The sequence below is a fragment of the Nanorana parkeri genome, unplaced genomic scaffold (genome assembly GCF_000935625.1).
Source record: "Nanorana parkeri isolate BGI_ZX_2015 unplaced genomic scaffold, ASM93562v1 scaffold1078, whole genome shotgun sequence".
NCBI lineage: Eukaryota > Metazoa > Chordata > Amphibia > Anura > Dicroglossidae > Nanorana > Nanorana parkeri.
Window position 1 is genome coordinate 411,536 of NW_017307346.1, and position 13,722 is coordinate 425,257.

Sequence of the window (13,722 nt, forward strand, 5' to 3'; positions counted from 1 at the left end):
GCCGCGATACGTCGCAGAAGCCGAGGCAACAGATACAGTGGAGGCAAGGCATAAAGCAGCCCGTAGGCAAGGCATATAGCAGCCCGTAATGACCCCACGGAGCCACCAGGACAACTACCGCCTCCGCCCAGGGATCCAGGGCCCGGGCCACAAAGCGGTCCACCTCCCGGTTGAACCGAGACGCCAGAAGATCAAATTGCCCACCCCCGGGATGTAATCCCCAGGAGAGAAACCTGAACACCTCCCGACCTGGGGGTTAAGGTATGCCAGCCCGGTGGCATCGTCCGGCCGGACCCAAACTGCCTGACCCTGAAGCCGGGCCGACCAATGAAGGCGATAAAGAGCGAATCGCCCGAAGTTCCAACACAGTTGTCGACAGACGGAGCTCCTCCAGCGACCAACGACGCTGCACGGCCACGAATGGACGACCACCGGCGAGACCGCAGCAGCCGTACTCTGGAACGAAGGTGCAGGAGCTTGTCCCGAGGGAGAAAAAAACCCGGGTCGCGACAGTGTCCAGAACCAGTCCCAGATACTCCAGGCGTGGAAAAGGCACCAGGCAAGACTTCCGGAGGTTCAGGAGCCAACCGAACTCCTCCAAGGACTGTTCCGGGACCTCCAGAGCCACCACCAGAGAGGAGTGCGACTCCGCCCGCAGAAGCAGATCGTCCAGGTACCCCACGATCGAAACCCCCCGACAACGCAACAGCGCCAGAATCAGGGCAAGCACCCCGGTGAACACCCTGCTGAAAGGCAGCGCCACCAAATGAATATGCCACCGCGAAACGGAGATATCTCTACTCATACTCGCCCAAATGTTTGATACTTAACTCCGATACCAGAACTTTCTTTCCAATCAGGAAGCCAGGTGATGGGTTATGACCCGCCTCCCAGTTACCGGATCGGCTGGGAAGCCGGCTTCACTTGTTACTAGGCAGCCTGGCTTCCTAACCAACTAATCAGGAAGCCGGGCGACTTATAATGACTCGCTTCCCAGCTTCCTGATTGGTCAGGAAGCCACGCTGCCTAGCAAGTAAAGCGGGTCACGACGTGCCTACCGGCTTCCTGACTGGCTAGGAAGTAGGCTTCACTTGTTGCTAGGCAGTCTAGTTGCCTCTCCGCCCGGCTTCCTGATTAGTCAGGAAGCCAGGCAGGCTCGGCAAGTGAAGCCGGTGTTCTTTCGCTAGAACATCGGCTTCACAAGCAATCAGGAAGCCAGGTGACGGGTTATGATCACCACCCGACTTCCTGATAATCGGGACCCACAGCACTGGTACTCGGTATCGCCGAGTAATGGAAAAAAAAAGAAAATATCGGTATTCGTACTCGATTCCCGAAAAAACGGTATTAGTGCATCCCCAGTTCTAACCTTTTTACACCATTTCTACAAAATGTGTCTTAATTGTTGTCTGTGACCCTATTGGAGGGATTTATCCAATACTTCCAGTCTCAGTGAGCATTGTCACTGCAATAAGAAGAAAAAAGTCAGTAAAATTAAACTTTTAACTCTAATAAAACAATAAAGTTCTAACTCGAGTTACAACTTAAATGCACATCAATCATTTCTTCTTTAGGTGCAGTCTGTAATTCTTATGAAACTTGCAAAAACAATTGTAATTACCTGTCCTTACTGAAGGTGGTGGGGGTGGCTGGAGAATAACATTTTCCTCTGAAAAGCAAAGATAATTTATTTTCAAGAATTTCGTATTACCCCACACAGCCCATAAATAACAGCTGAAGTTTTAATAACCATAATGGAACTATGTATATTTTTACCTATGCTAAGTTCAGCAGGTTCACTCCATCTTTCCCCATGGGCATTAGACACACAACAGAGGTAGCTACCACAGTCGGTGGCCTTCATTGACTTGATCTAAAACAAAATATATAGAAATTATTTTTTTCATAGCAATCTGCCCTTTAACATGAAAGTTATTTCTGTAACTTTTTTCCTTTTTTTTACAGAACAAGCAGTTTTAAGTGGGGCAGCAGTTTGGATGGGTTATGGTAAAAAAAAGCAGGCAATTTCTTGTTTTCCCCACTTATACCAACAGTTAACAGAGGAGACATGAAATCTGGCAATGCCTTTGTTTTGCCCCTTCATTAATTATAACCACTAATTTACTTTAGAGCATCGTCACCATTCCGAGCACACAAGATCCTCTGACTAATTTTTTAGACTAAGTTGTTAAAAATGTTACCAAAGCCAACAAAAATATCAGCTACATGTATACTAACAACTAGGAGTTTCTACAAAAATTCTAACACTAATCCAGGATTGAACACATAAAATGGAAGGACAAATGACCATCAAATGGTTTAATGAAGAAACTGCTTTTAGAACATGCACTGATGCCATATTTCATTCATCTTTAAAACCAGCTGCTGCCTTGTCACCATTTAGAATCAACTTAGTGACACTTATTGCTATGGCTTTTGCAGCACATGTGATACTACCTTGTTATATATGTGCCAGTTAATGCTATAAAAGCCACAGTTAATTGAGGAGCTCTCTTTGCATTCAGTTGTACTATCTTTATATTAATATGTGCAATATAATTTAATCAACAGCATGATACAGCATGATGATAAAACATACCTCCATCATAGAAAAGTAAAATTGAAAACTGCATTCTCACCATGATCTGCCTCTCCTGTCTATGAGGCAGGCAGAGCCCATTGTGGTACCACTCGTATTCGGGTGCTGGAATTCCCAAAGCACTGCACTGGAGCTTGGCAGATTTGTGGGATTTCACTTGTGCAGAGAGCGGATTGGTAACTATGATAGGCTCACCATTCCAATCATGAGGGAGGCAGTCTGAAATTATGGTTTAAACAAAATATTTGAAATTAATTGTCTAAACATTTATTTCTTACATATAGTTTACATTATATTGCCTCCACTACTGTCTAGGGCAGTCATGGCGAATGTTTTTGAACCCGAGTGCCCAAACTGCAACATAAAATCAATGTATTTATAAGTGCCAACATTGAAAATAAGTTTGGTATTGTGTTTTAGCTTGGGCACTGGGGTTTAAAAAACGTTCAGCATCACTGCCTTCAGCAAAATAGGGAAAAACACATATTCAAATATTTATACACTCACAGATACAAACACATATAACCACACACTCATATAACCACACTCATATGAAACACACTCATAAAACACACACACCGATAAAAATACACCACACACTCATAAAAACACACACATATCATACACATTTATTAAACACACTAGGGATGCACTGATAGCGATACCAAGTATTTGGGCGAGTACTCGTACTCGCCAAAATGCTCCCGATGCTTGTCCCGATACCAGAACTTCTGTCATCAGGAAGCCGGACAGCGAGTCTTTACACACCGTCCAGCTTCCTGATTGGTGGTTTGCAGGTAATGACTTGTGGGGATGATAAGTCTGTCTGTGTTTCTGGAACAAGGACAATACATGTGGAGAAGAACAGGAAAAAGGCCTACTTAGCAGAACAACATGAGGTTAATTTGCTAAAGTGCAAGAGAAATAAGATTTGTATTGTTGTTTGCACATGATTGGATCATGGACGTCAGCAGAGCTAAAAGGAAGCTATGAGAAAATTCCCCTGCAAATTGAACAGCTTATTTGCCTTTAGTAAATCAACCTCCATATCTCTGCTGCTTCTGTGTACTCATACAGATCAGGAAATGTTGACTACAGGCACTGATCCCTATAGGTTCGTTATTAAAGGAAATATAATCATTTATGTTTGATATGTCTGCAGATACAGTTCTAATTAAAGGTAGGAGGCTGACCTGTTATGTGAAAATTCTGCTGTGTTTACTTCCATGGTCTTAATTTATAGTCCCACATTGGAAACATTTTTAGAGGATTTCTCTTTAGGAAGAATGGTCGATGTGTTTGCGCCCTACAAATGATCTGCTTTGGAAATCTTACCCTCAGGAATGTTCCTCAGTACTTTCACCTTCACCCACCCACTGAACAAGAAGTGGTGGTGCTGGTCATTTACACGACAGATATACAGCTGTGTTTGTCTGGCCTCGATGTGCAGGTCAGGTCGGGTGGCCCCTGGAATTTCTTGTGACTCTCTGGACTGATGATAGGAAAAATTCATGTTACTGGATGCAATAAGATGCACAAAATAATCAAAGCTTAAAAGGGGCTAATGTCTCTATTGGATACCCATTCAAACCAAGGCACATGTGTTGCAGTGTGCATGCATGGTAACAAAAGCATGTAGGTGCAAATGGCCCAAAGTGTTTAACTTTAAAACAGACTAAACTGTAGTTGGGAACCAAACAAATAGGAAAGAATCAAATTTCTGTTTGAAATGTATCCTAATTCATGGGTTTTACTGCCAGAAACTTTAAGTTGGCCACACACGTTACATTCTTATTGTTCAGTCTTCATAAAATTAGATTTACCAAAATTATGTAGTCTACCTAAACATTTGCTTCCTGTCAGATAAGTTGTTGGTAGATCTAGAGGAGATTGTACAATCAGATTGCAAGGTAAATATCCAGCTTTACTCAATAAATTGTTTTTTTTTCTGGGTGTTGCGCAAAGCAAAGCAAATTTGTTCTGATTTGCTTACTTGCACTACACACATAAATTGCTAAAATGATTATTGGTTACGCTGGACAATGGAGAGATCTTCTGTGCAACCTTCTATAAAAATGTACATGTCTCTTCAGACAAACCAAGATGACATCATGGATTTATTTTTTTAAAGAGAATACTATATAGGCAGAATTATGGAAGTCACCATTACTGCATTTTTGGTCATGTTTCCAGGCTGACATCCTGATCATGACTTTACTCCTTCGTGAATTACTGATCCTGAACAAGTAAACTGACAGTGAAGTCAGGGCTCCTGCAGTTCATATTTGCTCCAGGTCAGTGACTCACTATGCTGTGAAATAAAGAAGATCAGGACAGTCCCAGAGATTGCATCTTCTGTCCTCACTGGTTCTCAGAAAACCATATGCAACATGACATGACACTTATAAAGTTGTTATTATTCAGTCATATGACATTCTCAGCAGTGCAAATACACTTTCTATATTCTGTGAAGATGCCAATATGCTTAAAGGAGAGGTTCACAATAAACACTCAACAGTCCCCCTTCCTACCACCACCTGCAGTGTTTTTAACTTGAATTACTCCAACAGTTTCGGTATAGCCCATTCAAGTCTATGTGGAGTTACTATGCAGGACAAGATTTCGAGTAGGCTAGAGTGTTGGGAGGGGGCTGTTGAGATTTAATTGTAACATGAACCCATCCTTTAAAATAAAAACCTGTAACACAGACACAGGGTTATGATGAGGTGGGCTTAAATTACCTAAAGATCACTCCCTGATTTCCATGCACTGCATTGATGGGCAATAAGTGTTAAACAGCTATATGCAGATTGAATGACTCTGTAACACTTGGCTGTATTTGTGCTATAAACCAGCGGCCTTGATGTTCATATAGTACAGAAGCATAAAGGAATTACAACCCCAATTCTAAAAAAGTTAGGACACTGTGTAAAATCTACATAAAAACAGGATGCAATGATTTGCAAATCTTATAAACCCTTATTTTATTCACAATAGAAAACATATCAAATGTTTAAACTGAGAAAATTTACAATTTTAAGAAAAAAATAAGGTAATTCTGAAATTGACGACAGCAAAACGTCTCAAAAAAGTTGGTACAGGGCCATGTTTACGACGGTGTAGCATTCCCTCTTCTTTTAACAGCACTATATAAACATCTGGGAACTGAGGAGACCAGTTGCTGGAGTTTTGGGAGATGAATATTGTCCCATTCTTGCCTGATATGGGATTCTAACTGCTGATCCTGCCAGTCTCCATTATGCTGCAGGATTTCCTATTCAGAGCTAACCATGTTAACCATGGATGCACGTGGTACCGTGGTCAGTTTGCATCCTTTCTCCTTTCATTGGGATCCACAGGATGCCGTATTCCTGTATCCATGTTGTTAGCTTCTGCTATGACAGACTCACACGAGCCCTGCAAAGACCTGCAGGGCCTGATTGACAGGGACTCCTGACTGGAATCTCGCTATCAAAACACTTATCATAACCACGCCTCCCCCCATTATGGCAGAAAATAAGTTATTGCCACAAAATAAATCTTCTTTTTAAGGTAGTTGGGAGCCTTTTTGCGATGTACAGTACTGTTTTATAGTTCATGGAGCACTTATGTTGGCATAGTCTCTATGTAATATGCAAAATTAACTTAAACTTTAAAGCATGTATATCAGGGGACTGGTCTTCTAATATTTTAACCATAAAGTGCAGTATGTTGTTTTGGTTTTTTTGCCGATAAAAGCCTTGATGATTCAATTAACAAAGCCAGCAGCTTATGAAACTTTAGTTTAAATTAAACTAGAAGTATAGCAACTTTGCTTTAGCATAGAGAGAATTGGGCAGAGCTGGATCCTTTGTCAAATATTTTTGCTGCCTTGTGTTCCATTGAGGAAATTTTAATGCAATTTCTAGGCGATATGATCCTAGTGGAGACAGCAGACAGCCGCTTTGTAGACTTGAAGGAGAACTATGAGGTGAGCGCTTTTCACTCACCTCATAGTTCTAGCCAACCTGTGACAATGAGACTGTCACAGGTCGGCTCAGTAGATCGGGAAGTGAGCGAACACATACCAGCGTTCGCTCACCTCTCGATCCTGTCACAGCCCTCTGCCGTGACAAGGGAGGGGCTGGATTCCCCCCTCCCCGCTCCGATCCACCAGCGCTGACTGGCGGATCAGACGGGGGAGGGTACAGCTGGCTCTGGTTCTAGATAGGCAGAGCCAGCTGTCACTCACGCAGCTGGGCAGATCCAGACATAATTGTCGGATCTGCCCAGGGAGAACTATGCGGAAAAGCCTTAACCCCATAGTTCTCCTTTAACAGACATTCTAAACCATTACTAGTCTATAAAAATTTAAAAAAAAACTAATTTGGATACATTTCTACTTTAACAAACCTTCTGGGTATAAGGGAATCGCAGTGAACACCTTGGGGTGTCATGACCTGATAAGGGGACGCGTTCACCAGTTTACATTGAATGGAATTGTAATGCACAATATTAAATCTCCCTTACTGGTCAGCCAGGCACTTTCTTTGGTTAGGGGAATGGCAATTAGTGGGGCTTGACCAGTAGCCAGCAAACTCAGGTCCATCAATCAAAATTGGAATTAGTTTAGGAGAAGCACAAGGGGAGATTCTTTTCTAAGAACAGTAACTGCAGGGAACTTGTAGTGTCTGCTCTTAGGGAGGGCATTTACTTTTAAATTTTAACATGGCTGACAGGTTCACTTTAAAGTCATGGTCATTAAGAAAAACAACTACAGTTTTGTGGCTACTTCTATATACAAAGTGAACAAAGTGCATAAATACATTTTGTCTCATTGTAGCTAGCTTATTTTAGATCACTTTTCTATTAGGAAAAAAACTATATAAGAGTACCTAGTAACCCGTTTATTTGAAACAAACGTCAGATGTTTACTAATTAAAAAGTTATGTACATGGGTGACATGGTAAGTAGTCTAATCTGAAACATGACATACAGTATATGCAAGTAGTGCAGCAGCAATGCTGCAAGGTGCAAGAGGTAGTATAAACCCAAACTCACAACTTTCACTGTAAAATGATAGACATGGGAGACAGGCATACAAAGATCGAAAGCTTATCAAAGAGGATCATTTTATGCACTCAGGTAAACAACTACTGCTCATATTTTCAACCCTTAAGTGACCAATATAGCCTGTAGTACCCTCCAATGTTTGGTAAATATAGTAGTGGTGCAGTGTACCCAAAAGTAATATTTAAACTACAGGTGGTGCTCAGTGGGCATAGTCAGCTCTTGGCTTTGTTAGACATGATGGATAACAGTGGGATCTCCCTGCCATAGTTCTTAACCTCTGTCCTCGTAACTGTTCTGTTCCCATCTACCTGGGAGTTTTGGATGTTCCTGTCTACCTTTGTACGGTGCAGCACCGACTGTTGCATTCTCCAATCTAAAGGTGCCTATACACCTTACGACCATCGCAAGACTTCTGTCTTGCGATGGTCGTAAGCTTATTAAAAGCTCATACGATCTGCCCATCTTGGACAGGCAGATCGTACTTGCAATCAAATATGTATATGTGTTTTGCCTGGGATATCACCAAATTCTGCTGCATTATTTGCATAGGTTGTTTTGCCATATTAGAGAACAGTGGAACAAACAGCTGCTGGACATGGGCCAGCTTAGTTACATGTAATTACCTACTGTATGTGGCACTGGGGATGCAGAAATTCACTGTTGTATTCTGTACTACTTATAGTCAGTGTTGTTCTGTTCCAAGTGCTGCTGGAATGACTTGTCATCTGAACACGGGGAGTTTCTTGCTCCCATACCTCCACCATTTAGCCAACGTCTTGCACTTATTTCAATTGTTTCTTTCTCCTCCTCTCCCCCTTGTCCAAACAGAGAATGCTTTGTTTTCATAAAATAAAAAACACTATGTTTGCTGAATGGTGAAGGTACATCACCGAGCGACTCCCTGTGTACAGTGTACAGAAGGCAAATTGCTCCAGCAGCACCCAGAGCAGGACAGAGCTGGCTGTTTGTAGCACAGACAGCTACAGTGAATTTCAGCATCCGCATCGGCCCTCTGGATGTGACACAAGGATAATTACATGTAACCAAGCTAACCAAATGTAGGTTTAAAAAAATAAGAGAATTACTGGAGTTTAGCTTTAAACTGAAGACGCATACAGCTGCTTGTAGTAACAAAGAATATGTTTTCAATACTTAAAACATTACAACCATGGAGGATTATAATTATAAAAAAATGGGACCACATTTAAATGAACCTGACATGGTGCTAACCTTTTAAATCTATTGTATCTTCCAAAACATCTACACAAAAGGTGCCTGCACATACCTTCACTAGTCAGTATAACATCTTCAGTGTATCTGGGTAACAGCCTATCCCCCTACCTACCAGACACAGGTGCACACTGTAAGGAGGATTTCAAGTTGGAAAACCACCTCAGCCAGCATCCCCCTTTCCACAGTGGCCACCTCTCTATTGGTTGTTGTAGTGCTGAAAACAGAGTTTTTGGGCACTGGGGAGGATGCACCACAGCTTCCACGTGGGGCTAAATTGAAGAACACAGGCAGATGTCCTTGAGTCCAGGCAGCAACATTGGCACACAGATGTTTTGATGTAATGGTACCTGCTCCTTGGGATACATGACCTTTACTAGGTTTACATTAAAGTTATTTTTATTAACTGGGACATATCAACATACTGATTCTGCATTGGCTCTGTCTACGAAATTCTCTATAAATTCCCCCAGTCTATTATGGTGGAAAACATGCTTGACAATGCATCTGTGACAGATGACTAAAACTGTGAATGTGTAAGAAACCAACGTTACTAACTATCTAACAATCAGAGAAAGAGGGTGATTTATAGTAAACACACTTTCTCTGCAGTGGAAATGTAGGTTTTTTTCAGACAGGCATAGCAAAAAAGGAAGTGACTCTTCAAACATGTTTGCTCCATGAGCTCAGCATTCTATTAATAAACACTGTAGATTACTTGAGCAAGTAAATCTTTAATATTACCTCTGACTGCACAAACCACTGATAGTGGAGCACTGTGGGACCTTGAGCCCGACAACGTAGGGTGAAGGGAAAGTCCGGGGGAACACAGGCACACACGGGTTGCTCTATGATTCGGATTTCTACAAATAAAAGAGGACGCGTGTTAATTCCACTGATAAAGTAATGTAACAAGCTCACCACAAGTACAAATAAACACAAATCTATGCACCATAATATATCAGTGTTTATTATGTCGAAGAATTTATAGTGTACCTAAAAGGCTAAAACAAAAAAACTTTTCTTTTTAGTTTTGAATAGAGCAGGGAATGGGTAAAACCCAGTCAGATTTTTTTCTTGGCTGCATTTTCTTCTGTTGGGGAGATTTCCCTTTACTTCCTGCCCTGAAGGCACATGTAGACACAACAGTTAAATTTCTTGAGGGGAAAACAGACACAAATGCAAAGCAAACACAGGTTCTAACTCATTCCCACTCCATCTAAAACTGAAATAAAAATGTTTTGGCTTTAGATATACTTTAACATATATAATTATCTTTAACATTATGTAAATATCTACATAATTCATCCCTTCATGACCAGGGGTTATTAAACCTCAGCTGCCCAGACCAAATTTAAAAGGAGAACTATGAGGCGAGTGAAAATCACTCAGCCTCATAGTTTTAGCCGACCTGTGACAATAAAACTGTCACACGTCAACTCAAAAGATCGGGAAGTGAGCGAACACATACCGTCGCTCGCTCACTTCTCGATCCTTTCCCTGCAGAGAGCCGTGACTGTCACTCACAGCTCCCTGCAGGGAAAGCCCCCTCCCCGCTCCTACAGCGCTGATTGGAGGAAAGGACGGGGGAGGGGCGGGTACAGCTGGCTCTGCCTCTAGATAGGCAGAGCCAGCTGTCACTCACAGCTGGGTGGCTCTCGACAGTAATGGTCGGGATCCGTCACAGCTGCGGCGTCCCAGTATACCACGAGCTGTAGCTCGCAGTATACTGAGCTTTGGGTGACGGGAGGACGCTTGTTTGTGTACTCCCGTTACCCTTAGAAGAACTATGGGGAAAAGCCCTAACCCCATAGTTCTCCTTTAACAGCGTCAGTATATGTTGGTCAACATGACAATAACTCCCTGGCTAAGGCTAATTTCAGATGGGTGGCAAGCTGCACCGCCCCTCTGAAAAGCAATTTGTGGTGGATCCTTTTTTAAAGGGCGGTGGAGCAGGGTTTTATCTATCCCAATGGGGATTTTCCTCCTGTAATACCACTCCGCAAACACGTAGCCATGTAGTTGCAAAACAGTCCCAGTGGTTACAACTATAGCATATGGAAAGCAAAACTGCCTGCCAAACGGCAACTGCTGTTAAAGGGCTTGTTTCACTGAACTGTAGCCCATAAAACACAAAGGGATACATTGGGATGCATTTTTAGTGCAGGAGCGTACGGATCAGGTCAGCACCATAAACGGACGTCGTGTGAACAGGCCCTTAGTGACAGCTGAAGCCAACATGTGTGTTTTGCAAGATCAGGAACAACACTGATTGGTTCTCAATTGTTAGTGTAGACCAGTGGCCTGTCAGTGACAGTGCAGCCTCAGAGCTGGGAGCGCACATAGGTGCATTCTTCTACTTCAAAAATCAAATGTTAACATTCTGGGTACCATACCTGAGAGTGTAAAGGTGCCCATACACCTTACAATTATCTGCAGATTTTCTGTGGTCAGATGGAAAAAGTGCAACAGATTGGCCCAGGTGGAGATTACTCCATCCACACAGTTAAGTGTAGATGGAGGAATCTGTTGCACCTTTTCCATCTGACCACAGAAAATCTGCAGATAATTGTAAGGTGTATGGCCAGCTTTAGCCACTTTACCTAAACTAGCCAAGAGATTCCCCACTGATTACCTACCTCAGAATCACAGCTGTGGCCACCTTCATTATTCACATCTTTCACCCTAGCCACACCTGTGCAGTGAGTCCCCATAGAATGAAGTTGTTCACTTTCTCTTGCAACTTATCATTCAGCTTGTCTGTTTGCCTATACATGGGTTTCACTGACTTAAGGTGCCCGTACACCTTACAACCATCGCAAGACTTTTGTCTTGCGATGGTCGTATGCTTATTGAAAGCTCGTACGATCTGCCCACTTTGGACAGGCAGATCGTACTTGCGATCATCGAGAGCCCGCCCCACTGAGGGGCGGGCTTCCAAAGAACACAATGCAGAACGGGCAGTGTGCGCGTGCGCACACCGGCACGTTCCGCAGCTATCGGACGAGCAGGCTAGAAACCCGCCGACAATCGTACGATTCTCGGCGGGTTTTCGAGCATGTTGGTTCGACAAAAGACGTGCGACCGTACAGTAGAAACGGTTGCACGTCTTCGTTCACACTGCTCGATTCTCGTACGATCGCGGGATTTCGCCCGATTCTCGTACGAGAATCGAACAGTGTATGGGCACCTTTACAGTATACAGTATAGTCAAGCTGATATATAAACCTTACTCCAAACACTTACTTTAATAAGTTTTGTTTTCACAACAATTGTATATTTTATAAAGCTTAATTTTCTATAGCTCATGGAAATCCCATTTAAGTACAGATGACCAAAACTGTACCACGTACTCCAGATGTGGCCTAACCAGTGTTCTGTACAATGGTAACATTTTATTTCTATCCCTTGAATACATACCTCTTTTAATACAAGTTAGTATTCTACTTGGTTTGTTGGCTGCAGCTTGTAATTGCATGCTATTGCTGAGCCTGTGGTCTATGGGTCTTTTTCCATCTCCAATTTCCCTAGCGGAACCTCTCCCTAAGTGTATTCTGCATTTGTGTTCTGTGCTCCCAAGTGCATGACTTTACATTTGTCTAGATTAAAACTCATAAGCAGAAACAGTCAGTGAGCCATTTATTCCAACCTCTATATCATCTATCAGTAGGATAAACAGAATTGGCCCCAATACTGAACCTTGAACTGAATATGGAACATGTGCAATGGGACAATTTCTATATTAACGTTATTCTATATTAATTACTAAAAAACAATGTATTAGAATTTCTTGCTGCAAATTCATGAAAAGCATAAGGCACTATGTATTTCTGCTCCTACCTTTCAGCATGATTACTCATCTGCTGGGCCTGTGGGCATATGGAAGACATTACAGATGGGACATTGCACAGTCTTATGTCATCCTATTCTTCTAGCCAACTGGAGACAAAGAAAAAACAAGAGTGTTAAAGTCAGTTAGTAAATATGGTAAGAAAAAAAAAACCATTGTTACATAACAGCTGCCGAACACATCCATGTTAAAAGTTATTTTAAACCCCCGTTTATTTGCTGAAGAAACAAGGAACCTCTTGACAGCATGATTTATGAGAAGTGGTGAGCTCAATAGCCAAGACTGAAATGTTTTGCTGTTTCTGCTTGACAGAGCTGTGGCCAACAAAACACACGGCCCATGATGTTCTGCACTGTCCAAGTAATCTAGTTGTCCGATGGTATGAATGCTGCATTGATCCCAATATAGATGTTTTGCCAAATCTATGAAAGGCCAGACCCAATGTGTTCAAGCAACAGTTGGCACTGGCCAGCTCAGTTTTTCAATGTGTAGATTCGCTTCAGAGGCAGGACAATGTATTAAACAATTGAGGGCAACTGATAAAATAGTTTTTTGTGGGTGATAGCTAAATCATCTCTCATTTGAGGTTCACGGTTCTGCCCCCCATTGCAGATGTCATAAAGAAAGGAGACTCAAACATCTTGCTCTATTTTCTATACAGCTATACAAAATAAGCATTCCAGGGCCCTTCATAGTGACTATGGCATATGGAAAGAATCCAGACAGAGGAAATGAAGGGTAAGTTAATTGTTAACAATTAACTTACCCTTCAGACGAAAAGGAGCATATTACAGAATGTACAAAGAGGGGAATTTATCAAAACTGGATCAGACAAAATCTGGAGCAGCTGTGCATGGCCTCCAATCAGCATCGACGAGTCATTTTCAAAGCTTAACGGAACAAACTGAAGTGAGAAGCTGATACTTTTCCATAGGCAACTGCTCCACATTTTGTCTATCCTAGTTTTGATAAACCCCCCCTGCCCCCCCCC

The 13,722-nt window shown here is 42.4% G+C and overlaps 1 protein-coding gene across 1 annotated transcript in view; it reads right to left on the reverse strand.

Moving 5' to 3' along the window:
* LOC108796199 (mucosa-associated lymphoid tissue lymphoma translocation protein 1-like) overlaps nt 1-12,816 on the reverse strand; it is a 32,932-nt gene extending 20,116 nt beyond the window's left edge. Inside the window, exons 1-7 of the mRNA XM_018567643.1 lie at nt 12,722-12,816; nt 9,626-9,744; nt 5,669-5,681; nt 3,935-4,075; nt 2,640-2,818; nt 1,777-1,873; nt 1,622-1,669 (exon numbers count right to left, since the gene is read on the reverse strand). Coding sequence (XP_018423145.1) covers nt 1,622-1,669; nt 1,777-1,873; nt 2,640-2,818; nt 3,935-4,075; nt 5,669-5,681; nt 9,626-9,744; nt 12,722-12,731 — 607 coding nt within the window. The 5' untranslated portion in view covers nt 12,732-12,816. The remainder of the gene's footprint in view (nt 1-1,621; nt 1,670-1,776; nt 1,874-2,639; nt 2,819-3,934; nt 4,076-5,668; nt 5,682-9,625; nt 9,745-12,721) is intronic.
* Between the last annotated feature and the right edge of the window lie 906 nt (nt 12,817-13,722).